At 53.6% G+C, this 27,869-nt stretch overlaps 1 protein-coding gene across 1 annotated transcript; it reads left to right on the top strand.

Annotated features, from left to right (window-relative positions):
* Positions 1-46: 46 nt before the first annotated feature.
* On the top strand, positions 47-26,523 carry LOC122496286 (bactericidal permeability-increasing protein-like). The gene is made up of 15 exons (XM_043602395.1): positions 47-195; positions 2,852-2,966; positions 4,239-4,367; positions 5,753-5,914; positions 7,127-7,190; positions 9,334-9,397; positions 11,067-11,158; positions 14,745-14,921; positions 15,455-15,514; positions 17,343-17,510; positions 18,466-18,533; positions 20,705-20,747; positions 23,451-23,514; positions 24,587-24,663; positions 26,228-26,523. The coding sequence occupies exons 1-15, from the start codon at positions 66-68 to the stop codon at positions 26,264-26,266; spliced, it is 1,452 nt and encodes a 483-aa protein (XP_043458330.1). The 5' UTR covers positions 47-65; the 3' UTR covers positions 26,267-26,523.
* The last annotated feature ends 1,346 nt before the right edge of the window (positions 26,524-27,869 follow it).

Genomic DNA, 27,869 nt, shown 5'->3' with positions numbered 1-27,869 from the left:
ATCCTTTATAGATGCCTGGCTCCCCTCCAAGGCCTCGAGGCTTTGGCGGCTCTGGAGGACAGAACATGGCCAGGGAACCTGACCAGGCACTGACACGAGCGACCCTGGTGGTGCTGGCCACCCTGGGCACAGCTGTGATCGCGACCACGAACCCCGGCGTTGTGGCCAGGATCACCCAGAAAGGCCTGGACTACGGTAATCAGACGCCTTCCTTCCCTCCTCTCCTGCCCCTAAGGAGCACTTATCGAGCACCTCCTGTGTGCAGTCCTTTAACTCCAGTGCATGGCCTGCTCACAGCTCCTCAAAGGAGGCCCTCTGACCCCTGTCATGTATATGAAGAAACCGAGGCAAGGTGAGTGGCCCAAGGTCACAGAGCTGCAAGGTGGCAGGCAGGGTTGGGATTGGAGTGCCGATCTGGAGGACTCCACGTCCAGTGCTCAGGCCCCTGAGGGTCCTCATGGTCTCCTCCCTCTCTCTACCCAACTGCCAGCTCAGGCTTCTAGGCCCTTCTCTTCCCCCCAAAGCTGATTCTCAGTCTTGAGATTGAGTTTTGCCTTGAGATTCCTGGCTCCGTCTTCAGCGTGGGCAGAGCCCAGGCCCTGTGAGGAGGCTAAGTGACGGGGATGGGGGAGGAGGGCCCTTCTTCACGGTCTCCCCCCAGGGCAGGGGCTTGGCAGGCACACTGCGCACATTACCCATCTGGATGTACCAGAGAGGGTCCCCCCAGGCCATTCATCCGGGTCCAGACAGAGGAAAGAGTGGCATAAAACAGCCCCTGCCGCTCCAGTCTGTGCCGGTCATTTCATCTTTATTTCAACCCTGGGTAGGACATACCCGTCACCAGCAACATCCACAGATGAGCAAACCGAAGCTTGGAGGAGGCACTAGGGAAGGGCGCGCCTAGATCTCGCCTCCGGTCTTGACTTATGCCCCCCACCTTCCCCGCGCGGGGCTGCTCGACGCTGCCCCCAGTGGCAGAGAGATGAACTGTGGAACAGTGCGGGAGACCCAGGCGCGCAGAGGTCAGCCCAAGGAGAAGGCAGACCCTCGTGGGCTGGCGTGCCGCTGAGGGAATGGGGACAGAACTCAGGGGGACCTGGCACCCCACCCCCGAATTCCTTCCCCCACCCAGGCAGGACATCTCTGAATCCCAGGTGCAGGCAGAAGGCTCCACGTGAGCTCAGAGACAAGAGTATGGGGTGGCCTTGAAGGCTTCCTGGGAGCAGAGGCCCGGGCTCAGCCTTTAAACCCAGAAGTCTTCGCGTTCTGTCACAGCAGACTCAGTTTCCCCATGTGGCAACCAGAGTGGGTGTCCTGAAATACGGCAGATCTGCTCGTGTCCCTGCCTTCAGAAGATGTCCTGATCCTTTAGCATGGCATTTGAGATCCTTTAAGACCTGGCCCAGTGCACAGGCTCCGGGACCGGAAGGGCCAGGATTCAAATCCTGACCCATCACTTGTCAGCTGCGTGGCCGCTTTCCCAAATTTCCTCCTCCTCACCTGTGACTTGGGGGTGGTGACAGGACCTCCTCCCGGGGGTTTTCAGATTCAATAGCTTAATACGTGTACAGAGCTCAGAACAGTGCCTGGAACAGAATAAGAGTAAATGTGGGGGGAGACGTCATTTCCACTGGCTGTTGGAAAACACAAAGCCTGGGATCCCTCTTCTCACCACTTCCTCCTTCTCAAGTAACATGGCTGCCTTTCGACGGGTCCTTGGACGCCGTTAGCCACCTAACTGATGGCAGGATTCCTGACTTCGGGCGTTCGTTCATTTATTCACCCAATACGAAGTGCCTTCTAATAGTAAGTGCCGATCACTACGGTAAATGGAGGGGCCACATTCATCAACAAAACCGATGTGGCCGCTGCAAGCCTCGAAGGGTTCCTGTCTAGCAGTTGGGAGGGGTGGTAACCACAGCATCACATGCGCAGATGTACAATTGCAAACAGTCATGCCCGTGGCATCACGAGAATGATAACAAGGAGGATTGCTTTCGTCTCCTGGGTCAGAGAAGGTTCCCGGAGGCAGTGAGGATCGGGCGGACCAGAAGTTAACCAGGTGCAGGTGGGAGGGAAGGGTTTCCTAGGCAGCAGAAATGGCACATGCAAAGGTCCTGTGGAGAGAGGCCAAAGGTTAGAGAGATGGAGTGTTTGCGAGGGCACAGCACAGAGCGAGGGGCAGAGTAGGTGTTCCGTGAATACTCATAGAATGCATGACTGGGTGTTTGGGGTGATATTTTATTTTATTAAAAATGTTTTTTAACGTTTATTATTTTTGAGAGAGAGCGAATGACAGCGCGTAGGCAGGGGAGAGGCAGAGGGAGAGGGAGACCGAATCCAAAGCAAGGCTCCAGGCTGTGAGCACAGAGCCCCACACCAGACTCGAACCCATGAACCATGAGATCATGACCTGACTGAGCCACCCCGGTGCCCCTTGGGGTGATATTTTAGACCAGGGATTGGCAAACGACAGTCCTCGGGCCAAATTTGGCTGGCCGCATGTTTTTGTATGGCCCGTGAACAAACGATGGCTTTTACATTTTACATTTTTAAGCGATTGAAAAAAAGTCAAAGAATAATATGTGAAAGTTATCTGGAATTCAAATCTCAGTGTCCGTAAATGAAGTTTTAAAGTTTTATTGGAACACAGCCACACCCATTCGCTTACTTATTGTCTGTGGCTGCTTTCGTTCAATCGCAACAGAGCTGAGTGGTTGTGACAGAGACCGCGTGAGCCACAAACCCAAAAATAGTTACTATCTGACCTTTACAGAAAACCCTAGCCGACCCCTGATATGGACAGGGACAGGCTGTGCCTCTGACTGTCACCCCTTTTCTCGCCCCTCAGCCTGCCAGCAAGGAATGGCCATGCTGCAGAAGGAGCTGGAGAAGATCACCATCCCCACCTTCTCAGGAAGCTTCAAGATCAAGCATCTTGGGAAAGGGCATTATAGCTTCCACAGGTGAGGCCTGTCGAACTCAACCCTCCGTGTACAGAACTTGTAGTGTCCCGGGGCCACCAAGACCTAGAATCACAGAGCCACAAACTCCTAAACTCAGAGAGGTTAAGACTCCCAGTCTAGCGTTGACCCCACCCCGAGGGATCTAGTCCCCCAAGCTGAGTGTAGAGGAGGCCACAGAAGGTGCTCACCATGACTCCCAAGGCAGGGGGAATGTGTCACGAACCCCAAAACTCTGCGCCAGGCCCATATAGCAAGCAAGATTTGGAGGAGGGGGTTCAAGAGCAGAAAGCTTAATCTAAAAATGGCTCAAACCAGAATTTATTGGCTCATGTGTCTGAGAAGTCTCTGGAGTAGTCTGGCCTCAGGTTCAGCTTGAGGTAGCCCCAAATGACATTGGCCCCTGTTTTCTCCTTGCCACTTCTCAGCATCGCTTCCCTCGAGGCGGTCCAGTTCTCAGGCGGGGTGTCCCCTCAGAGATGCAAGATGGCGACCGGCATCTCCTCAGCACTCCGAATCCTGTGGAAGGAAAGCACTTTTCCCTTGAATCTCAAGCAAAAACACTAAGATTCTCACTCAGATCGTCCCACCTTAGGTTATGTACACGTCCCTGAACCAATCACTGTGGCCAGGGGATACCCTACACTACCTAGCTCATGCCCAAGTCAAAAGCTCCACCCTGTGAACATGGAAAGTCAACTTCCTTTGCAGTGACATGGAGTAGCTGTGTGGAGCCCCAAAGGAAAAAGGAAGTTCTGTTACCACAAGAAGGGAGTGTGGGCGCCGGGCAGAAAACCCATAAATGCCCACTACAGAATTTTATACACCTATTCACTCAACAGATATTTTTGAGCACCTACTATGTGTCTGACACAACAGGCTTGGCTACAACAGTGAACCAAGAGAAACACATTCCGCCCTTTCATAGAACTTGCAGTCAGGCGAGATTACATCTGTTATCCTCGTCGATGGTCACACTTCCCGCAAGATGGAGGTTATTGTGCCCAGAAAACCGAGCCTCAGGATGATCAAGTGACATACTCAGGGTCACACAACAGTACACTGAGGAGCGGGATTCAAATGCAGATTTGTCTGACGTTAAAGCCTAGCCACTCTGCCCAATGCCCACAGAGTTTCCAAGGTGGCTCTCGTAGTTTCCGGGTTCTTCTGCAGTGGATGTGGTGAGGGGCTGGGGGTGGGATGAGTCTGCACTAACCATTAACTGAGTTCTTGTGTGGGCCCTCAGGAGGCTAACTGAGCATTTCTTCTTTACAGCATGGCTATCCGTGGATTCCAGCTTCCCGTTTCCCAGATAAAACTAGCTCCCAGTGAGGGCCTCGATCTCTCCATCGCAAACGCCAATGTCAAGATCAGTGGAAAATGGAAGGCACAAAAGAACTTCATGTGCGTTTCCAACCTTGGTGTTGACTGAGTGTGTGGGTGAGCTTTAGGTGATTCTTGGAAGGGGTGAGGGCCAGGACCTCAGGAACACTCAATTTTTGCCTTACCCATCACCACTTGTGCCCACAGGGCTCCTGGGGGGGATTTTTCACGTGTGAAAATTCAACACAGCCCCTGGTTAATAGCTGAGCATTTGTCCGTGTCACAACGCAAGACATTGACAAGATTGAGTTTGGTACGTGAAGCGTAGGATGGAAGGCTTAAGCGGGACCTATAATTTACCCCTTTATCAGTTAGCTATGGCTGTGTAACAAAACACCCCAACTCAGCTGCTGAAAACAATAGTCATATATTATCACCATGTATCTGTGTGATAGCTGGGGTTCCGCTGATCTGGGTTGGGCTCAGCTGAGGCAGCCCTTCTCCACACGTATCTCTTCGTCCTCCTCCTTAGACCTGTGGGCTACTCAGAGCATGTCCTCGGTGGTGGCAGACATGCGAAAAGGGCAACCAGAAACATTCTAAGGTCTAGAATTAGCCCGTGGTCACTTCTACTCACTTCTACTCACTTACGCCATTGGCCAACGTAAGTCACGTGGCCAAGCCCAAAGGCAAGAGCCTGGAAATGCATGCACCTCCCCCCCAAGATAGGCAAAGGAATGGAAAATTGGGGCAAATCACCCAAACCACAACTCTGAATCGAAATACTGGGTTCTCACCACCGTGAGCCTGCCCTCTAGGGGTGGCGGCTCAGAACGACCAATCACTTCAGCGACTTTGTGGCGATTCCAGGGGGATCACGGAGGAGAAGACACTTTGGGGAGAGGGACGTGAGTCTGCCTTCCTGTCCCTTCCCCACAGTAAACACTGCTTAGTTCTTCGCGTGGGCTCTTTTGCATCTATCATTTCACTCGCTGATGGTGCAAAAGGTAACCTTACTTCCTTATGTTAAAGGAGAGTTGGCAAAACACACTCACGCCCACCTTCTTACCCCAAACTCGTTCCATCCCTGAAGGAGGAGCTATTGACCCCATTTCATGAATGAGGACATTAATTAGTGAAAGTCTCCAAACATGCAGATTCTTAGGGGCAAAGCCGGTGATCAACAGCCGGTCAAGGGTCTGGGCGAGGAAACTGGAAATCAGAGCAGTTGAGAAACATACCCAAAGCCACTCAGCAAGGGCAGAGGCAAGGGGAGAGAGCAGCGTTCTGCTGGGCAGACACGGATCCACGCGTCCCTCCGTGCTGTGTGACCTCGGGCAGGCGGCCTCCCCTCTCTGAATTCCATCTCAAGCAGCAAAACCTACCTTCCGGCCCAGGCTTGAAGTTTGAATGGCACTGGGGAAGAAACCGCTTGCTCTGACTCTTTGATCTGTGTTTCCCTTCAGCAAAACCAGCGGCAACTTTGACCTGAGCGTGGAGGGCGTCTCCATCTCGGCCGTTCTGAAGCTGGGCTTTGACCCCGCCTCCGGCCACTGCACCGTCTCCTGTTCCAGATGCAACAACCACATCAACAGTGTCCGTGTGCACATCTCAGGCAGCAGCCTGGGGTATGGTCTCCTAGGGCCGTGGGCGGGAGGAGAGACCTTAAGAAGCACTGCCCTGCATTCAGAGAACATCCCAAGTGCACCTCTTGCCGGGCCTTGTTCAGAGGCCTCCGTTGTAGGGGAGGGGCAGGGTCCGCAGACAGCACAGAGACCGCCCCCGCCTCCAGGAGTCACTTGGTCACCCGACATTCATTCAACAGACTTTCCTGAGCCCTGACTATGCCCCGGGCTCTGGCTAACCCCTTGACGTGCGTTGAACCGCACAACCCTCACCACAGATCTGTAGGCGTTGATTCACCCATTCAACAAATGTCCACTGAGAATCTGCTGTGCACCAGGAAACAGCAGTGGCCGATAAAGACTTAGCAATAGCGCACATCAGCGGGACGTCAGCTAGCATTACCGTGAGCCGAGCGTGCTTTTCAGCTTGTGAATTGTCTCAGTCGAGCCGCACGGGGAAGTTAGTCCGTTATGGCCCCCGTTTTCAGAAGGGAAAACCAAGGCAGAGAGGGGATAGAAAAGAGCCTGAGTTTTCATACCTCGTGGGTGTTGAAGAGGGCTTCAGCCCACGGCTATCCGGCCCCAGACTCCGAGCCACTCAGCCCCTGTTCTCTTGAAGCTTCCGGCCCACTGGAGGAGATAGACATTAATCAAATCATTGCGTTAATGAAGGATTCACAAAGGGTCACAAAAGAATGTAAGAATTAAGAGAAAGAGGTACAAAGTGCTATGAGCACATAGACCGGAAGGGTCTGACCCAGTCTGAGGGCTGGCTGCTTCTTCCTTGATGAAATGACATTTGAATTGAAATGAAAAGAATAAGTAGGAGTTAATTAGGCAGATGTGGGGGACAGGGGGTGTTTTCAGTAGCAGGAACAGCATGTGCAAAGGCCTTGTGGTGGGAGGCAGCATAGAACACAGGAGGATACTGCAGAGCAGTGCGGCTGGAGTGTCACGGGGGAGAGCAGCAGCGACGAAAGAGGCTGAGACGGGGTGGGGCCCCAGCCGTGCACCAGCTGAGGAAACAAACTCATGAACAAGTCACTGCACCCCAAGGGCCAAGTATCTAATGGGGGTGTGCCCAGTTAAAGCCCGGGCACGAGGGCGCCTAGGTTACTTGAAGGAGGGAGGAAGGTGTCCCAGACGAGGCAGCCTCCAACGCAGCCCAGGGACACCTCGGGAGCCTCATGCCTGTCCCCACATGTCAATCTCCAGGTGGCTGATCAACCTCTTCCACGAAAAAATAGAATCTTCGCTCCGAAACAGGATGATCGGGGAGGTAAGACGGGCTCAGAGTGGGCGGGGCCCTCGGTGCAGGCGTCGCTGGATCCTTCTGGTCTCGGACCAGAGGACTGGAAGCCGTCCTCATAGCTCTTGGAGACCTCCGGCTCGGCTCTAAAAACCAGTCATGAGGAGTCCGGCAAGAGACTAAAACGAGGGTCACAGCACACACCCACAGAGCGTGCACTCGCCCCACGCCCTGCCTGGACCTCCTCTGCTCTTCCCCCTGCCTTCCTCCCGCAGGCAAACGTCTTTCTCCCAGCTCTCTGGCCTCCTCCCCCATCCCTGCCATTCCCCAATCCCCCCTCTTGGTGCTCCCCACCCGGAAACCACACGATTGATGAAGCTGCTAGGCTAGCGTGCCAGCAAGGTATCCCCTGGGGCTGGAACAGAAAAGGGCCACTGGCTAGCGTTCCCCAACCCTCCCTCGCCCTAAATCCACCCAGGCCAGCTTCTTTGGCTGAGAAAAGGGGCCATTCATCGGGCTGGTTTTCCATGAATAAACCATTAGCTGCCAGGAATGCCCTGCGCCTGTCTCCCAGGCCAAGTGAGCCGAGGAAAGCGGGGAGCCACTGAAGATTTCAGGCAAGGGGGTGACCCGGCCAGACCTGTGCTTTGGAAGAGTTTCTGTGGCTGCCGTGAGAATGACTGGAGGAGCCAAAAGATGGGGCAGGGGACCTCAGGGAGCCCAAGGAAGCTGTACAGTCTTCTAGAGGGCCGCCCCTGGGTTCTCGGTCAAAGGCACTGACAGTGGGGACAGGGAGACATCAGTCAGATCAGATCATTGGTCTGGCGGCATTCTGTCAAAGTTGTAAAACAGAACAAAACAAAAGCAGTGCGCGGTTGTCACAATGCGCACCACAGCAGATTATAAAATGGGTTTTAGCGGCAGAATCCGGCCCCCGGGTCTAATTCGCTTTGCAACTTTGAGCAAATTTCAGATCCTCGGTGGGACCATCAGTAAAATGGGGACCTTAGTACCTCCTTGCACCCAGCTGCTCAGGCAATGCAGGCGGTGCGCTCACCCACCAGCCTGACTGACCCGTGGTTCAACTGTCCTGGTAATTAAGTCATAGTACAGGGCAATGGCAGCATTTCACATTGGAACTATTAAAACAGAGTATTTCTTGGTGACACCTTCAGAGTGGCCCTCTGGAGCAGCCACGTTAAAAAGTAATGATGCACCTGTTGTTAGACAACAACGGTGAGGAGGAGGAGGGGGGAGGGGGAGGGGAGGGGAGGGGGAGGGGAGGGGAGGGGGAGGATATCTGCATACACAGAGTGCTTGCAGTGAAATTGGCCCTATGTCTCGAGCTCCCTACAAGGATCCCAGCATTTAATCCGCACAAAATCCTTATGCTAGGGGGTGTCATGGTTTTCTCCATTTTACCGATGGGTAAACTGAGGCTCAGAGGGGGAAGTGATGGGACTGGGGTTCAAACCCAGGCTATCCCCCCCGCTCTGAGGTGAAGCTCTTGATCATAGCAAGATACTCTTTAGAAGACAGTACTGGCTTGAGTGGACAGACGGATGGATGGATGGATGGACGGATGGATGGATGGATGGATGGATAAACGAGGTACCAGGGTGTCCATGATCGTAGCAAGGGCTGGAAATGACGAGGAGTGAGCTGGGCAGTTAACTCCCGGGAATACAGAGTGAAGGGTGGGCATCTGAGGGAAGGAAGAGCCCCGGTCTACGCAAAGTGTGTGGGGGGCGGAGAGCAGGGGATGACACGAGCAGCCGCTGGAAGCTGGGCTCTAGGCTGTGATGCGATTTGCTGTGGTTTGGAGCCATCTGGTGGCCCTCGTCGGGGAGTGGCACCGGAGGGCAGCAGCCCAGGGGCAGGCAGCCCCAGCTCCCAGATGTGCCACCCCCCCCCACCCCCTTCCCCAGACCACTCGCGGCAGAGGTACAGGCCCCTCAGAGGACGATATTCTAGGCGCGTGCAGAGTCTTGCGTGTGTGATAGAAACACTCAGGGCAACCAATTTTCTCCCTCCGCCACGTTCCTCCCTCCTACCCTCCCCCCTTCCTTCGAAGAAGCATTCGAAGAAAGCAAAACGTGCCCGGTTCCTCATTCCCGAAAGACATTTTCCGCCACGGGAAGCCCTCACTGGCCACTTCTTTGGTTCTCTCCAGATCTGCAAGGTGGTGACCAGTTCCGTGTCCTCCAAGCTGCAACGGTATTTAGAGACGCTGCCAGGTGAGCGCTGGGCGAGGTCAAGGAGACGGGGAGAGAAGGGGGAGGGGCACAGAACAAGGAGAGTGTGATGGAGCCACCAGGTTTCCCAGACAGGCTTGGGTCTGGGTGGAAACGGGTAGAATGGACGATTTTCAACCGGCAGCTCGCATCGGACCCCAAATGGGCCAGGCCCTCGCGGCAGGTGCGAGAACGGCCCACGCCCATTCATTCCCCCACCGGTGCCGGGGCCAAATAACAAACAGTCCCAGCTCTCTGTGGTCGGGCCCTCATAGCTGCCCTGAGATCTGATGCTGGTCATTTCGCCTCTCTGGGCCCCGGTTTTCACATCTTTAAAATGGGGACAATCAGGGGCGCCTGGGTGGCGCAGTCGGTTAAGCGTCCGACTTCAGCCAGGTCACGATCTCGCGGTCCGTGAGTTCGAGCCCCGCGTCAGGCTCTGGGCTGATGGCTCAGAGCCTGGAGCCTGTTTCCGATTCTGTGTCTCCCTCTCTCTCTGCCCCTCCCCCGTTCATGCTCTGTCTCTCTCTGTCCCAAAAATAAATAAACGTTGAAAAAAAAAATTAAAAAAATAAAAATAAAAATAAAATAAAATAAGATGGGGACAATTCTCCATACCTCCCAGTAACTGAAGAGCTGCAGGTTGGGGGGCAGGCTCCCACTGGCTGAGTGCTTCCCATGTCCTCGCACCCAGAGGAACTGTCTCCTCTCAGCCTCCCAACGCCTCACGGAGGTCGGTGTGGTCTCCCAACTTTACCGCGAGGAAACTGAGGCTCAGAAAGGAACTGTGACTTGCCCGAGGTCGCAAAGCCGGAAAGAAGCAGAAGCAGGATCCTAATTAGGGTTTTCTTACTCCAGAGCCTGTACCCCAACCTGCTAGCCAGGCTCCCTTCCGGTGGAGCAGTCACGGCAGCCCATGGTGCGAGCCCATTCAAGATGCATTCCTTCCCCAGGCACGGCCCCAGACCCTCCAGGGATGGGCCCTACCTGGGCATGTTCAGTGCAATGACACTGTCCACGGTTTGGCCTCAGCAGGCAGGAAAATGACTTTGGTTTGAGTCCCAGCTCCATCACTCTCCAGCTGTGCCATCTTGGAGGAGTGACATCTCCGAGCCCCGTGTCTTCCCCTCTGATGTGGGAAGGAAGGGCTTAAGGAGGGACCGGCATTTATTTCATTCTCATTCATGACTGCTGGGAACCACACACACTGTTCAGACCTGAACCAACCTGGGCTCAGCCTGGGATATTATCACTGCTAGTAATGGTCCCTTTGGCTTTTGAGCCCCTCCCATGTCCAGGGCATCTGTGGGGTCACCAGTACTGCCCCCTTTCTACACGTGACAAAAAGTGGCTTAGAGTCATGAAAGCAACTTGTCCAAGGTCAGATAGAGTTCAATTCAAGGCCAGGTCTCTCTGCTTCTTGACCCTGTGTTTTAGCTACATCTCGGGGCTATGGAAGCAGGGGAAGAGATAATGTCTGTTTGTGTCGGGTGGGGGTTCATTTTCCCTTAAAGGGAGCCCAGGGAGGGCTTCGTGGAGGAGGTGGGAATGGAACCTGCACTACAGTTCTTTGCCGTTCAACTCTGGCAGATGCCAACACTGCATCTCAGGCCCTAAAGATGCTGCCAGGGCTCATGCCAGGCAGCTCATGACTCATCTTCTTCCCGTCTAGTGACAACTCGAATAGATCATGTTGCTGGGATCAATTACTCACTGGTGGCACCTCCAACAGCCACGACTGACAGCCTGGATGGGCAGCTGAAGGTGAGACTTACACGGGGGAACTTATACCCTCATGCCTTTGCCACAGGCCCTCCTGGGGCTCCCCAACATCCTGATCTCGGCATCTTCTCCCTGCTCTGGTCACACTGGCTGGCCTCCCGCTATTCCTGAACCACTCTATCCCTGCTCGCTCCCTAGGGCCTTTGCACCTGCTCCCTCTCTGCCCAGAATGCTCTCACCCAGATATTCACATCAACTCTCCCTTCTTTTTAAGTCTTCACTTAAATATCCCTCCCACTAAAGCCCACTCCCACTGAAATAGCTCCTTCTTCCCCCCCATATCCTGATTTATTTTTCTCAACATCACATATTATTAACAACCCCCCAACACACACACACACACACACACACACACACACACACACAGAGTCACATGTCTATCTCCCTCACTATGATGAAAGAGGAGGAACTATACCTGCTTTGTTCCTGACTGTAGGTGCACACCCAGAACCATGCTTGGTATCTATTAGCTGCTCAGTAAATATTCTGCTTGGACAGACAAATGGATGGATGGATGGATGGATGGATGGATGGTGGATAGATGGAGTATCATTTCATGCTACTTTCCCCCCACTCACCACCCTCCAACCAGGCACATGGGCTTTGCACTTTATCAACACACCAAGCTCGTTCCCACCTCAGAGCCTTTGTCTTACCCATCCCCTCTGCTGGGAACCACACACACTGTTCAGACCTGAACCAACCTGCCTTCCCTCGCATGCCCCCCTCTACCCACTGGCTTCTTCTACTCCAGGTGAGTCTGTGCTTGGATGTCACTCCCAAAGCAGCCTTCCCTGACCACCCCAGCTGGAGTGGGTCCCACCCTTGAATTCCCTCTGGATGTACTTCATTCAGTCCCTCCACGATTGGTGATTGGCTGGTTTACTGTTTACTGGTTTGTGCTAAAATACATTTGATACAAAAAAGAAAAGTTAGAAACTACAGAGAAGCATAGCAGAGAAATAAATAAATAGGAAGGAAAGGAGGAAGGAAGGGAGGAGAGGGAGAGAGATTACCCAAATATTACAACTCAGAGGCTAAAATTAACAACTCAGGAAACAACAGATGTTGGCGAGGATGTGGAGAAATGGGAACCCTCTTGCACTGTTGGTGGGAATGCAAACTGGTGTAGCCACTCTGGAAAACAGTGTGGAGGTTCCTCAAAAAATTATAAATAGACCTACCCTACAACCCAGCAATAGCACTCCTAGGAATTCTTCCAAAGGACACAGGCGTGCTGATCCAAAGGGGCACATGTACCCCAATATTTATAGCAGTGCTCTTAAGAATAACCAAATTATGGAAAGAGCCCACATGTCCACCAACTGATGAATGGATAAAGAAGATGTGGTTTATATATACAATGGAATACTCCTTGGCAATGAGAAAGAATGAAATCCTGCCATTTGCAACAACATGGATGGAACTGGAGGGTATTAGGCTGAGTGAAATCAGTCAGTCAGAGAAAGACAGATACCATATGTTTTCTCTCATATGTGGAACTTGAGAAACTTAGCAGAAGACCATAGGGGAGGAGAAGGGGAAAAAAGAGTTACAGAGAGAGAGGGAGGCAAACCATAAATAAGAGACTCTTAAATACAGACAATAAACTGAGGGTTGATGGGGGGAGGCAGGGAGAGAGGGGAAAACGGGTGATGGGCATTGAGGACAAGGGCACTTGTTGGGATGAGCACTGGGTGTTGTATGTAAGTGATGAATCATGGGAATCTGCCCCCGAAACCAAGAGCACACTGTATACACTAACCAGAACTGCCGTGAACATCCTTGTATCTGGGTCTCTGCCCACCCTTGGCTATCTCCTAGAAGTGGCATTGCTGGACCAAATAGTATACTTTAAAAAAACAGTCTAAGTGGTACAATGGAATAAAGGTTGAGAATAACCTGTTTATTGACCCCCCCCCCCACCAGGCTCCTGCCCAGAGGTCATGGCTGTGAGGCTCAGGGTGTGTTATATGTGAATCTCCGGGCTCCCTGGTTCTAAACATTCACATAAATGCAAGCCCATCCGGTTTTGCTGGTAATCTGTTTGCATGAATGGATACATATCATCTTTTCACTTGCTCTTCTCGCTTAAAAATCTGCATTAGAGTTGGCACATGGGTCCACTTATTTATTTATTTTGAGAAAGAGAGAGAGAAAGTGAGCGCAGGCATGTGAGCAGGGGAGGGGCAGAGAGAGAGAGAGAGAAAGAATCCCAAGCAGGCTCAACGCTGTCAGTGCAAAGCCTGATGTGGGGCTCAAACTCGCAAACCATGAGATCATGACCTGAGCCGAAATCAAGAGTCGGATGCTTAACCGACTGAGCTACCCAGGCGCCCCTCACTTATTTATTATTTTGAAGAGTTGCATGGTATTCTAAGATAGGTGAGAGGGTGGTTAATTTTTTATGATGAAATGATTCAAAGGTACAGAGAAGATTACACACTGACGTACCTACCACCGAGCTTTAAGAAATGTTACCATTAAGGGGCGCCTGGGTGGCTCAGTCGGTTGAGCGTCCGACTTCGGCTCAGGTCATGACCTCACAGTTCATGAGTTCAGGCCCCACGTCGGCCTCTGTGCTGACAGCTCGGAGCCTGGAGGCTGCTTCGGATTCCGTGTCTCCCTCTCCCTCTGCACGTCCTCTGTTCACACTCTGTCTCTCTCAAAAATGAATACACATTAAAAAAGAGAGAGAGAGAAAGAAAAAAGGAAAAAAAAAAGAAATGTTACCATTTTGCTGTATTTGCCTCTGATTTTTTTCTTTGAAACACTCGAAAAATAAACACTGAGGCTTCCTTGGGCACCTGTACCCCGCAGGGAACCCACACGGATAAGACGCCCGTGTGTATCCTTCTTACCTGTGGTGTTTACACTTTTACTGCTTATCTATGTGTCGATAATTCTTAAATAGTACATTTTATATGCCTTTAAATTTTACATAAATGGTTTTCTACCATATGTATCCATCTACAACTTACTCTTTTATAACTCAGCATTGGGTTTTTTTAGCTAAATAAATGATCTGCTTTGGCAACGTGTGGCCAAGTCGCTCTTCAGAAACTTATAAACATATATTCCCCCACAGCATCTGAACACTCTCCCCCAAACCTGGATGGTGTGAGCTTGAAATATGCATACCCTTAAAACAGTTTACCTCTCCCTTTAACATTTTGCTAATTTGACAGATGAAAGCCAACAAACAGAACCTCGCTGTTCTTCTGGTAGAATTTCCGTGCTTGTTGGCAAGGTTGAAGCTGGGCCGACGGAGTGGCCGGGAGGTTGGGAGTGTCGCACGAGCGGCCTCAGGCAAGCCTCTTGGGCTCCCGGGGCCTCAGTATGCTTTCCTGCAAAATGGGCATAATCACATCCCCCTCGCAGGACTGGCAGGAAGAGCCCCTAGAAACTAGCACCGAGGAGGCGTAGGACATTCTTGTTAGTTTCTGCCATGGCTTCCTCCTCTGTGAGTGCGTGATTGGTACCCCCAGCCCATTTTCTCCTGGAATGAAGACGTTGAATTATAATTCCTGAAGGAAGCCCGGGCTCACCCTGTCGCCTCCGCCCCCAGGGGGAGTTTTTCAGGTGGGCCCACCCCAGTCCCCCTCCCTTTGCCCCTCCGCCACTGGCCTTTCCCAGCGACCACGACCGCATGGTGTACCTGGGCATCTCCGACTACTTCTTCAACACAGCGGGATTCGTGTACCAACAGGCCGGGGTCCTGAACCTGACCGTCACGGACAACGTGGTAAGGCCAGGCTGGGGGTGGATGCGGGTAGAGCACGGGGCTCGGAGCACAGCAGGCCCGTCTGGACTTGAACTTGTGTTTACACCGGGGAGATCACGGTCCAGCCTCTAGGGGCAGCCAGACCTGAGTTGGAATGTCAGCCCCCTCTTTTCTAGCTGGGTGACCTTAGAGCAGTAGGTCAACCTCTCAAAGCATTCAGCACGGGCTTAGCACGTAGGAAGTCCTGGACGAGGATAAAAGTTACAGCCAGCTTGCCCTCGCCCTTGCCCTGATCCAGTCTTAGCCTCAAACCACCATTATCATCAACCTCGGTGTCTCTATCCGAGTTTTTCAGGGGAAAAAAAAAAGGGGGAAGCTGGCAGTCCAGGCTGTTCCAGGCTGATGGCTGCAGAAGTTGGGGGTCCCCATTCTATTGTCACGTGTAGACTGGCCGTTGTGCATTTGTGGATTCAGTCTTTCACCCCTCCTACGGACCCCCCCCCAATCTGTAACATAATCCCACAAGATCTTTTTCTCTTCTTTTCTTGCTACAGATACCAAAGGAATCCAAATTCCGACTGACCACCGATGTTTTTGGAATCCTCATACCCCAGGTGAGAAAGAGTCTGTTCCCTTTTTGTCCACTCATGAGGCATCCTGGGGGTACCAGGGAGTACTAAGCTCTGCCGAATGGCCTGATGAGAGCCCCCCCTCTCCAGATCTAGAGACAACCCAGCCTGGGAGTGGAAGTAGCCTTGTGTAGTCCGTCCTCAATGCAGAGAAAGGCTCCGAGCACCCAGGTGACCAGGCGCGAGGGTAGACACTGGGGGCTTTTCCACGCAACAAATATTTATTGGGGGCTCACCGTGTGCCCAGGGCCCTGTTCTTGGCGGCTAGCAAAGCAGACCATCTCCCTGCCCTCCTGGAGCTCCAGTCCAGTGAAGAGAGAAAATTCTTATTCAGGTACCCAAAACAAATAAGAAAATGCACGCCAAGATAAATGAAGCCAACAGATTGATGAGGTCACTTTAGACAAGGACCTCTGTCTCAGTCTGCTCAGGCTGCTATGACAAAGTGCCACGGACTGGTGGCTGACACAACAGAAATAAATTTCTCATGGTTCTGGAGGCCAAGAAGTCTAAGATCAAGGTACCCACACATTTGGGTTTGGGGGAGAGCCTCTTTTGGGCTAATAGATGGCTGCCTTCTTGGGGCGCCTGGGTGGCTCAGTCGGTTGAGCGTCCGACTTCAGCTCAGGTCATGATCTCACAGCTCGTGAGTTCGAGCCCCGCGTCGGGCTCGGTGCCGACAGCTCAGAGCCTGGAGCCTGCTTCCGGTTCTGTGTCTCCCTCTCCCTCTGCCCCTCCCCTGCTTGCGCTCTGTCTCTCTCTAAAATAAATAAACATTAAAAAAATTTTTTTAATAGATGGCTGCCTCCTTGCTGTGTCCTCACATGGCCTTTCCTCAGAGCAAGCAAGCTCTGGTGTCTCTTCTTAAGAGGACACTAATCCTGTTGGATTAGGGCCCCACCCTTCTGACCTCGTTGAATCTTAATTTCTTCCTTAGGGCTTCATCTCCAGCTACAGCCATACAGGGGGTTAGGGCTTCAACGCATGAGTTTCGGGGGACACAAACATTCCATCCATAACAGCCTCTCCAGTGGTGGCCCTTCCAGAAATTTCTATACAGGAGGTACTGGTGTGGGGAAGTGTGACTGGTAGGGGGACCAGGGGACTCTCCTTGAAGCTTTATGACCTAACCGTGAATTGCCTGGGGGAGGGTTGGAAGCTAGGAGAGGCGGGGGCAGTGTCACAAAGCCCTCCTCAGTTCCCCCAGGAAGCCACCACTGCTCTGTGACATTTGAGCTGACCCCTGAAGGAAGGGAAAGAGCCAAACTGGGAAAGAACGGGGGGGGGGGGGGGGGGATGAGCATTCAGCAGGGGAACTTGCACAGGAACAGAGTGGGTCATATATTTGAGGAACAGAAAGGTGTCCCGTATGGCTGGAGCTGGAGAGTAGGGAGTGGGGCCCATGGGGTGAGGCCATGGACACCAAGTGCAGACAGTGCAATCTTTCCAACAGCAATGGGAAGGGGTACCTGAGGGGCTCAGTCGGCTATGCATCCAACCCTTGATTTCGGCTCAAGTCATGATCTCATGAGTCGTGGGATCGAGACCCATGACGGGCCGTGCACGGAGCATGGAGCCTGTTTGGGATTCTCTCTCCCTCTCTCTCTCTCTCTCTCTCTCTCTCTCTGCCTCTCTCTCTCTCTCTCTCTCTCTCTCAAAAATAAATAAATAAATGAACAAATAAATAAACTTTTTTTTATTAAAAACAATGAGAATACATTGGAGGTGTTTATGCAGGGCCAACACAAGATAGGATTTAGAAACAGTTTAGTAAAATCGTCACTTTGTTTGTTGTCCCCACTGGGGACTGCAGGTGGCCAAGATGTTCCCCAACATGAAGGTGCAGCTCGTCTTCTGGGCCTCCTCCCCGCCACACCTCACCGTGCACCCCGAAGGCCTTGTCCTCACCCCTACCCTGGATGCCCAGGCCTTTGCTGTCCTCCCGAACTCCTCCTTGGCCCCCCTGTTCGTGCTTCGCCTGGTAAGCGGTTCGCAGGTGTGGGCAGACGAGGGCAGTGCCCTGGGAGTTGGGGGACCCCTCCAGGGTCTGAGACCAGAGCCACGGTACTAACTGTTTCTGGCCTCTGCGGGCATTCATACATTGAACTCTTCATTCTGTCGCTGCCTTGAAATACGTGTACCGTTTCAGATTCATTCGCTCGTATCTTTGGTCATTCAGTTACACGTTTGTGTATTTGCTCATTCATTCAAGTATTCATTAGATTGCTGACTTGAAATGCGCTAGACCTGTTCTGGTGCACACATGCATTAATCCGTTATTCATTTATTCATTTACTTAAACCTTTGTTCAATTAAACATTCATGTGTATATTTGTGCCTCCATTCATCTTTTATTTGTTGACGCACATCTCTGTCGATGCCTTCATCTGCGTGTGTAAGCCCTTGCTCGTTCAAGTTTGGGTTCTATTGCTGGTGTGCGGGTTCATCCTCTCTCTGTCTCCCCATGAGCATTCGGTGGCCCCCCGCTGTGACCATGGAGGCGAAGGCCAGACCTTCTCCCCACCGGGGGGTGCTCACAGGCCTCAGGCAGGTCTGCCGTCTCTCAAGTCGAGACCCATTTCCCCATTTTGCGAATCAAATGGGCTCCCGGGGGGGTCGTCCCGGGTCTTACAGACAGTGGGCAGGAAAGCTGAGGCGGGGAGCTCGGTTTTCTGGCTTCGTCCATATTTGTTGAATGAATGAATGGATGGATGAATATCTTGACATTAGGGCTGGCTTGGACTCCAGCCCCGAGGTCTGTCTCACCTAGCCTGTGAGAACGGCCTGGGAACTCTGGAATGGAATCCAAGAGTGGTAAGTGGTAAGTGGTTGACAACCCAGGACTCACTGACAGGCACGGAGCAAAAGGAAGAGCCCCTCCCCCTCGGGTTCTGCGTGGGCTCGGGGACCTCACTCTTCGGCTTGCTGCTTTGCAGAGCATGAACATTTCTGTGACGGTCGGAGCCACGCCTGACAGGCTTGTGGGACAGCTCAGTTTGAACAGGTAAGTGTGGGGACGACAGGAGTGGCTGCCCATCCGTTCTCGGGGCCCGTGGGCCAGCAGTGGCCCCACAACACCCCGAGCACGGTGTCGTTGCTTTCTTGTTCATCGGTGGCAATTAGGCCTCAAATGGTGCACAGCGGGCCCCATGGCCCTGTTTTACAGACAGTGAAACTGGTGTGCAGAGGGGAAGGGCCCCGCCCAAGGTCGTACACGTAGGTGACCGGTCATCTTGGTTTGCCCGCAGCCCCCCGCCGTTAGCACTGAAAGTCCTGCACCCTGGACGGCCCCTCCGTCCTGGGCAGACGCGTGGCTGGGCGATGCCAGCTGGTGCCTCCAACCCCGCGCTGAGCCACGGCAGCGCCCAGCCACCCGCATCCCTGATCCGCCTTAGCGCTCGGAAAACCCACAGCGATTTCCTCCTACCCCATCCTTGGGACTTTGTCAGCCGCCTCGTGTTGGAAGAACCCCAACAGAGGCGGCTGTGGCTCAGCGCGGGCTCTGGTGTTGAGGCCGCCCGCCCTCAAAGCACAGCTCACCTTGCAAACACTGAACTCACCAAGGTCCCGTTGCCCTGGCTGCAGAAGAGGCCCAGTGATTTAGAAGAAACAAATAAGTAAGCCCAATAATTGTCCCTGGCCAGCAGCGCTATAGGTGAGAATGAAATCAGGTATTCAAACGCGTCGAGGTATTGAGGACACAAGAAATCTAAGTGTTCAGCAAGCAAGACAGAGGCACACGCGGAAAAGAGAAAGACAGCAATAGGGGAGAGACAGAGAAAGTCAGAAACGGAGACACATGGAAAGACTCTCAGAGAGAGATACACACAAAGGGAGGGGGGGAGAGACAGAGAGGGACAGACAGATGATGGAGAGGCATGATAAGAGAGAGACCTAGAGAGAGAGAGAGAGAGAGACAGAAGGGGGGAGAGAGAGAGAAGGACACACACACACAGCAGAGAGGGAGATCCTCAGAGAGCAGATGTGATGGCCCCAACCGCTAGACCTGCTGTCTGCCTCTTAATCACGCTCGCGCTGCTCGGATTGAGTCTTGACCTACATTCCTGCCCATTTCCGCCCTCTCTCCAGCACAGAGCTGTCCTTCTTAACCTTGAGACTGGCTCCTGAGGTTTACACGCGGCTTATTTCTCCGGGCGTCATTCTGACAGGTGTTACTGCCTCAGATACATGTGGATTTAATTTTCCTTGAACGCCCATGGGCCTCCCAAGTAGGGGAGCCGGAGAGGATACAGCTGGGTGAGGGCTGAACAGACTCTCAAACACGCGGGGCTGGGGTGCGAGAGTCCACAGGGCAGGAGTCCTGGGGCTCCCACCTCTCACCGAACAAGGGCGAGTTTGCAAGCTCCCCTTCTAGGGTATTCGAGACAAGAGCTCAGGCATCAGAGAGATTGGATTGAAATCCCGCTTTGCTGATTGTTAGTTGTGAGACCTTGTAAGTTGCCTAGTGGCTCCGTCAGTTTCCTTATCTCTGACCTGCGAGTGTGATGGCCCTTGTCTCCTGGGGGCTCTATGATTTCCCATGGAGGATAGCACACAACATAGTGAGGGATGGAGGTTCAACAAGGAGCCACGTGGTCCCCCCCCTCTTTGATCACTGTTAAAATGTCATAAAGACTGTAAAGAGGGGACAGTTTATTGGTAATTGAGAAGTCTAAGGATTTCAGGCAAGGGTGGATCCCAGTGCTCACATGATATCCTGAGGATTCTGACTCTCTCCATTTCTTGGCTCTGCTCTCCCGTACGCGTGATCCATTTCACAGCAGGCTGTCACCAAGGGGCCACAAAAATGGCCACCGGGAGCTCTCCTTTCCCGGAGGAAAGAAAACACCTCCTCCCCAATGTTTCCAGAAGTCCTAGGGCCAACTCTCGTTGCACCAGCGTGGGTCACAGGTCCCTCCTTCCAACAGTCACGATGGCAGGGAAGGTGGACTCTGCCCTTTCGCCAGACTACCCCAGAGCTCAGGGCTAACAACGTAGGATACCCTAAGTACCCTAAAGAAACAATCAGGGGGCTGTGACCAGAGGAAGGGGAATGAATACTGGGTGGGACAACCAGACGGCATCCACCCAGAGAGGGCCCCTTCTCCCCAGCAACTGGGCCCTAACACAGCTCAGGCAAGTGGTGGTCTCAGTTTCTTCCTCCCCTTCTCACAGGCTGCTCCTAGAACTGAAGCACTCAGACATCGGCCCCTTCTCGGTGAGTCTGAGGCCCTTGGTGGCTCCTTCCGTCCCCCTGATTTGGAGAGAACTGTCCTCAGGGCCACTAAGGCTCATGAACTGTCCTCAGAGCCACCAGGGCTCATGGCATCCGGTGTGGAGGCCACCTGTCCGTTTGCATATAATTTGCATGTGACGTCACGGCGGCGGGTGGAGCTTCGTGGGCCCACAGACCTAAGCTCCAATCACTGCTCCACACTTCCCCTCTCCGAACTTCCAACCTTCCCCCAAACCCAGGATGATCCTTCCTAATTGCGCGAAGAACAAAATGAGGGTGGGGTAGCAAGTCGCGGCGAGGGCTGAAGGCTAAACCATGTGATCAGGGAAAGCCTCTCTGAGGAGGTGATATCTGGGCTGAAAGAGCCAGCAAGGTAAAGAGCTGCTGCAGGCAGAGGGAACAGCGGGAGCCAAGGCCCTGTGGTGAGAACGAGTTCCACATGTTTGGGGAATGGAGGGAAGCCTGCGTGGCTGGAGCGGAGCAAGTTGGGCGTGGGGGTATAGGAGGAGATGCGGCTTGAGAGGCAGGTGGGGCCGGCTCATCCTGGGCCTTCTGGCCTGGAGTAGATTGTGTTCAAAGGGCAGTGAGAAGCCGGTGAACTGTTCCACACAGGGGGCGGCGTGCTCTGGTTTGTAGCTTGATAAAAGATGCCCCTGGCTGGGGGGGGGGGGGGGGGGGGGGGAATGGATTTGGGAGGACAAGAGCTAGCCCGGGTGGATCAGCAGGGAGACGGAGTGCATTTGTGGGTGAAGAAGAAGAAAAATGGTGGATTGGAGCCACGCTTTGGAAGCGGTGTTCGAGGCCGCGTGGTGAGGACTTTGATGTGGGTGGCGGGGGTGGTGAAGAATGAGTCCTAGTTTTTCGGCTTGAGCCGCTGGGTGAGGGGCGGAGTCATGCAGAGGTGGGGAAGGGCAGGCGGGAGGGGAGACAGTAGGTATCTCGCCAGCCTGCTAGATGATTCCACGACCTGCAATCACTGACCATCATTAAGCAGACTCACCCCTGCCCACCCCCCTCACTCCCTCTAGGGCACGGGAGTTGCCCAGGTAAATAGCAGCTTAGCACCCTTCACCAGCCACCTTGAATGAGCGTCGCCCTCGTGACTTCCAGTTGCCCTTGTGACTTCCATTAGAAGCCACGGCATGCTGATTCTGTCCTACACACGGCCCAGTCTCCCAGGGGGCATCCTGTTGGACCCCTGGAGAGCATTTTCTTGGATCCCTGAAATGCCCCCCAAGAGCCCCACCAAGTGGGTACCTTGGCAGCCACCTGGCCCTGACGTCAGACCATCCCAACATCCCTCCCCATTGGATGGAAATCCAGCCAGCCATTTCCACCCAAAAGGACAACGAACAGAAGGACCCAAATTTCCTCATTGTATTTTCACAGACTTGCTGGTGCCAGGGTTTTGTGGGCCTGCCTCTTCCCAATATTTCCAGAATATTGGGAATATTCCAGATATACGGTGGCTTGACTCAGTCGGTAACCAACGTCTGCTTCTGCATGAGATCAAAATTTAAAGTTCTCAGATTCATGGGAAGAAGGGCACCACATTTCATGAGCCCAGGGATTTACAGCCTGGAGAAGGAAACTCAGTTGCTCCCCAAACAAAAACGTACATATTTACAAGCTGTAAATGTCACCGGGCAATCATCTTGAGGTGCTACATTGCCTTTGAATATTGTTTTACTATCGCAAAAGCAAAACATGTACGTTATAGAATAATCAGAACCTACAGGTGTGCAAACCAAAGAGAATAAAAGCCAGTTCTATTCTTACCACTTAATCATTTGGAGTATATCCTACCTGACCTTTTGCTATGCATAGCCAACAACACAACAGAATTGTGTGGTTTCCATAGCCTGCTTTTCCTCACTCAAAAATATAACGTGAATATCTCTGTGTGGACAATTAAATTTCTACGGTACTATTTTTAACAGTTGCATGGTATTTCCTAGAATCAAAGCCCCCCGGGCCCCCTAGGAAATTCCCCCATTTGTTAGACATTTCGAGCCCGATGCGGGGCTCGAACTCACGGACTGTGAGATCATGACCTGAGCCGACGTCGGATGCTCAACCGGCGGAGCCACCCGGGTGGGCACACACATTTTTTTTTAATTTTTTTTTCAACGTTTTTTATTTATTTTTGGGACAGAGAGAGAGACAGAGCATGAACGGGGGAGGGGGCAGAGAGAGAGGGAGACACAGAATCGGAAACAGGCTCCAGGCTCCGAGCCATCAGCCCAGAGCCTGACGCGGGGCTCGAACTCACGGACCGCGAGATCGTGACCTGGCTGAAGTCGGATGCTTAACCGACTGCGCCACCCAGGCACCCCGGGCACACACATTTTTAAGGCTTTTGCTGAACATTGCCAAACAGAGCCTCAGAAGGGTTGAACCAGTTTGCCCCGTAGCCGGCAGTGTCTGAGGTGATGCATTTTCTTACACAACGGTTTTCATGGTTAAATACTCTCTGATGACCTTCCTTTCCTCAGCCTGGTACCTTCCGTCTAGAACACGCTTCACATCTGGAACCTTTGGGTGCAAAAGAGATCACTTGGGTGACCTGATTGGGCTGCGGAATCTGCCCGGCATCACCTGGGTCCCAGCTCGGAGGTTGCCCTGTCGGGGAGGGAGGCTGATGCCCGGGCGCCCTGACATGGCTTCCGTCCTTCTGATTTGCAGGTTGAAGTGCTGCAGGCTGTCATGAACTATGTTGTACCCATTGCTGTGATTCCCAAGGTTAACGGTAAGGCGCTTTGGAGAAACGGTTGACTTTCAGTCCTAGGGGAGGCGGAGGGAGTTAAGTCCTACAGCCACCTAACACCTGGCCCCAGTTATGGAGGCTGGAGGGTGGTCACTCAAATGAACCTCACGTGGCATCTGACCCAGAAAAGGGGATGGAAAAAGGGGACCCCACGGGCTGAGCTCCTATCATGTGCTCACCCACCACTTCACCCAGTCTTTAAGACCGCCCCATGACATGTGGATTAGTAATCTCTCCAATTTTTGTGGGAAGAAATGGGAGATCCGAAAAGTCACAGGGGGCTGGTTGCAGGTCCCGGGGGAGGGTGAGAGATGAAGCTGGGATCAGATCCCAGCTCTGAAGCCAGAGCCCTCAGCCCCCGTCCACCTCTGGGAGAAGGGCCAGGGAAGAAGGGCTAACCTCGGCTAACGGCTTCCGCTCATCGCCCTGATAAAAGCCTAACCTTTGCAGAGCCAGGGACAAGAGAGCACATACCTCTCTTAGAGGACCACATACCACGAGACTAGGATAGTTAGAAATTGTCAATTAAGACAAAAGTTATGATATAGGCTACAACATCTCCCACCTTGGCAAATGTAGCTTCCTAATGATCTGGGAGGCCAGGTTTGAGTTTAGAAGTCTCCAGAGGCTCACATCAGAATATGGTGGTATGGGGGGGAGGGGTCCCGGGCTACCACCCGTCTCTAGTTTCATCCTAAACATCCAGGGGCTTCGTGTGCACACGGGTAGATCCCCCCAGTCGCATGCCACGGGCTGTCTACCCCTCCCCCACCCCCCCCAGCAAGCAGCCGCCCCTGACCTTGTACACCAGCACTGCCATCAGCCTCGGGAGGGGGGTCTTGGGGAAGAGGTCTGCACGCATCCTGAATGTGGGCTGGGGGCTGATGGGACGAGAAGGCAAGGCTCCGGGACCCTGCCCGTGGTGAAGAGCGTCTCTGGGGCAGCCTACTTGTCCAGCCTACAAGTAGTGCCAGTCCCTACCCAGAGCCGGGGACGCTGGTTCAGGGAGGCCGCCCCCTCCCCTCCCCCCTGCTGACCTCCTCCTCCACGGCAGAGCGGCTGCAAGAAGGCTTCCCTCTCCCGATGCCCAACAACGTCCAGCTCTTCAATCTGGTGCTTCAGTCTCACCAGGTAGGTCCGAAGGGCTCTTTCCGCCAAATGTCCCTCAACACCAGCAACCTGTTGCCACAAAGCTTCCCGCAGGCAAGCACCCTCTGCCCTTACAACACCCCGCAAGGTGGGGGACTGTTCACCCGCAGGGAAGAGGAAGGCTCAGAAAAGCCACGTGGCTATTCAATGGAGTCCAAATTCAAAGCCAGGTCCCCCCTCCCCGCCCCCGCTTTGAACCACTGGCTTGGAAGCGTTCCCGCACTGTGTTCGGTAAAAACGGAGCTCACTTGGTGGCCACAGGGCCTCTTTTATAAGTGGATGTATTTAAATACTTGGCAAGTGGGTATCGCATGACTCCCTTGGCGGCCTGGCAACATTCTAGGCCTGGGGGAGAGGAGGGGGAGGGGTGGTGGTAAAAAGTGAGGTACCAAGAGGGGACTTAGTCCCAGAATGGAGACCTCCTTTTGTCTGTCCCCCAGCCAGACCCACAACAGCATCTGAGACTACTTAGGGATGCTTTCTTCTCCTCAAAGCCTCCCTCTCCCGATTTCCCAGCTGCCTCTCACGGGGTCAGTGCCGGCTTCTTTCCTGGCTCCTTCTTCCCTTTCCTTCCCCTTCCTTCCTCCCTCCCCCTCCCTCCCCTTCTTCCCTTCACCTTCCCTCCCCCTCCCTCTTCCCCTCCTCCGCCCCCTGCCCTCACCCTACCAGCAGGAGTTCTCCAGAGTTCCTGCCCAGGCCTCTGCCCTCCCCCACTCTTGGCTTTCCCTGCCCACTTGCCCCAAGCCAGCAGCCGCCTTTGGGCCACCCAGTGACCCAGCTGCACTTCTAGATTCTTCCATGCTCCCAACTTGTGCATTCGCTGGTGTGCCTGGAGTCTTGGCCCTGAGGCCCTTTAACCCAGCATGTCCACTGAGTAATGACGCTGCCACCCCACTATAGCGTTCCGTAACTTGCTCAGTGGCTTTCCTGTTAACCTCGTGGCCTTCGTGGGGCCTGGCCACGTCGCCCAGATTCCCCGCCCTCCCTCACCCCCAGTCCCCAGGTCTTCAGGCAGGCTACCAATGGGGCTGAGACTACAGAACAGTAGCCAAGAAAGCAGAGGCCGCACATCCCCCCATGTTCCCCACGTTTTACCAAGTTCATCCTTAAAAAAAAAAAAAAAAAAGACTCCATGGTACCACGGAATTTCTTCATTTCTGAAAATGCTGAGCGAAGGGCAGGAAGGAGCAAAGAGAAGTGGTTTTGCAGCCTTGATGGGAAGGAGGCTCCCTTGAGCTGCCATGAGGCAGGGATGACAAATGAAGGCCTCCGCCGCAGCCCGCGGTCCCCCACCCGTGTCTGGGAGGGGACAGCTACCAGGGCGGCTGCTGATAGGATCACGGCGCTGACATGCAGCCCCCGGCGGCGACACCCCGAGTGCCCGCCCCCCCTCACTCCTGCCTTTCTGTCAGCAGACAGGCCCCGCTCTGCTCTCCTTCCCGTCGGGCAGGCTGCTCCCAAGGTTTCCTTCAGAAACCCCAGCAGCCCCGCGCTCACCAACCAGGGCGCACGTCCCGCTGATGGCAGCGTTCTCCTCTCTCCCTAGAATTTCCTGCTCTTCGGTGCAGATGTTCGCTACGGCTGAAGTGGCCGTGGGCGCCAGGAGGGGAGAGGTTGTCCGCACCTGCTCCGGACGTGCCCGTGGGGCAGAGGCTGCCTTTCTCCAGCCCTTGCACCAGAGGCCCTTGCAAATTTCTCGGAACTCAGATTCGGAAATGACCTCCATACAGGAACTGTGCTCCTTGAGAAAGCGTGGGATGTGTATTTCAGGGATTATGAGCGTCCTGCGAGGTCTGAGTCCCCCCTCCCCGCCCCCCAAAAAGCACTGCTTTCTCTGTGGAATTCTGTGTGATGGTGTTGTTTCTTGTTTTATGTCCATTCTTTTGTTCACCGTCTGTACCCAGCATGCTCTGCCGTGCTGACAGCACAGCCCCCACACGCCCTTCTCAGTAGAAAGTCTCCTCCCTTTTGGGGACACCCCTCATGCCACACTTCCCAAGAGTACTTAGAGTTTACTCAGTCCAAAGGGAGCGCATCTTGCCTCCTAAGTAAGGTCAGGCCTAGTGGATCCACCTGCTGGGCTGTTGTTTCCGCCACTGCCACAGGGTGCCGCTGTTGAACAGCTATCCTGTGCAGCCTGTCGTCTTGACTACAACCTCCGGAGCCTGTTGCTCCTGTCACCACCACACGGTGTCGCTGTTGAACGGCTATCCTGCGCAGCCTGTTTCCTTTCCCCACCCTTTGGCTCTGATGTGGCTCCCTTTTCCCAAGCTCTCCTGCTCAGCCGTTGACCCCAAAGCAGAACACGGGGCCAGGGCACAGATGCCATTAGAGGTGTTAGTCACAACCTTAGCTGCAATAGCTCTCCCCCATGACGTTCAGGGCTGGCACAGGCACCAGACCCCTAGCCCAGACTACCCTTGGGCCCTTGGTGAGTTTCCTTGGGGGCTCTGGGCTATTTCCCCTCGTGGCATACCAGCGGTGGCCATCTCGGGTCACTAGCCGGGTCCTGCTACCATTGACCGAGCAGTCCTGGAGGGCTCTTGCACTGTTGACATCTGGTCTGAGACCAGAAAGATGAGTTCGAAGCAGGCGGTGGGGTATGGGATGACATAAGCAGATTTAGTTTTAAAAATGTTTGCTTGTGACTCCTGAAAGCATTTGGAGGGGCAAGAGCGGAGGGAGGTGGGCACAAATTAGGAGTCAGACTTCATCCAGACTGTTTCGTAAAAATGGAGAGGAGCGTTTGTAGTGAGGAGAAGCGGACAGAAGACTTTAAACATTTCTTGTTTTTAAAGAAAAATGCATATGCTCTGCTAACATCATTGATTCGCTGTTAAGTGGAGGTGGGGATTCTGGGGCCGCACAGGGGCAGGGAGGGACACTGATCAAGCACAGCACACCAATGATTTCATTTAATCCTCAAGGCACTTTCCATCCGCCAAGGTGGGAATCGCTCAATCCTTTTAGACTGAGTCACCCTCCCTGAATCACACAGCTGGCAAGTGGCAGAGCTGGGATTCCCCACCATCTGCCCTCGGAGCCCACACTCTGTCAAAATCTTGTCTGTTGGGGGCTTGGCGTATTTAAAGCAGGACTGCTGTGTTCAGTTGCATACGTTGCGTACTATAAAAAGGCACCAGGCTGAGAGAACAAAATCCTTCCTCTAATTTGTCCACCAAGAGGGT

This window comes from Prionailurus bengalensis, chromosome A3 (assembly GCF_016509475.1).
Source record: "Prionailurus bengalensis isolate Pbe53 chromosome A3, Fcat_Pben_1.1_paternal_pri, whole genome shotgun sequence".
In the NCBI taxonomy this organism is placed as follows: domain Eukaryota; kingdom Metazoa; phylum Chordata; class Mammalia; order Carnivora; family Felidae; genus Prionailurus; species Prionailurus bengalensis.
This window is presented reverse-complemented; position numbering and strand designations above follow the sequence as displayed.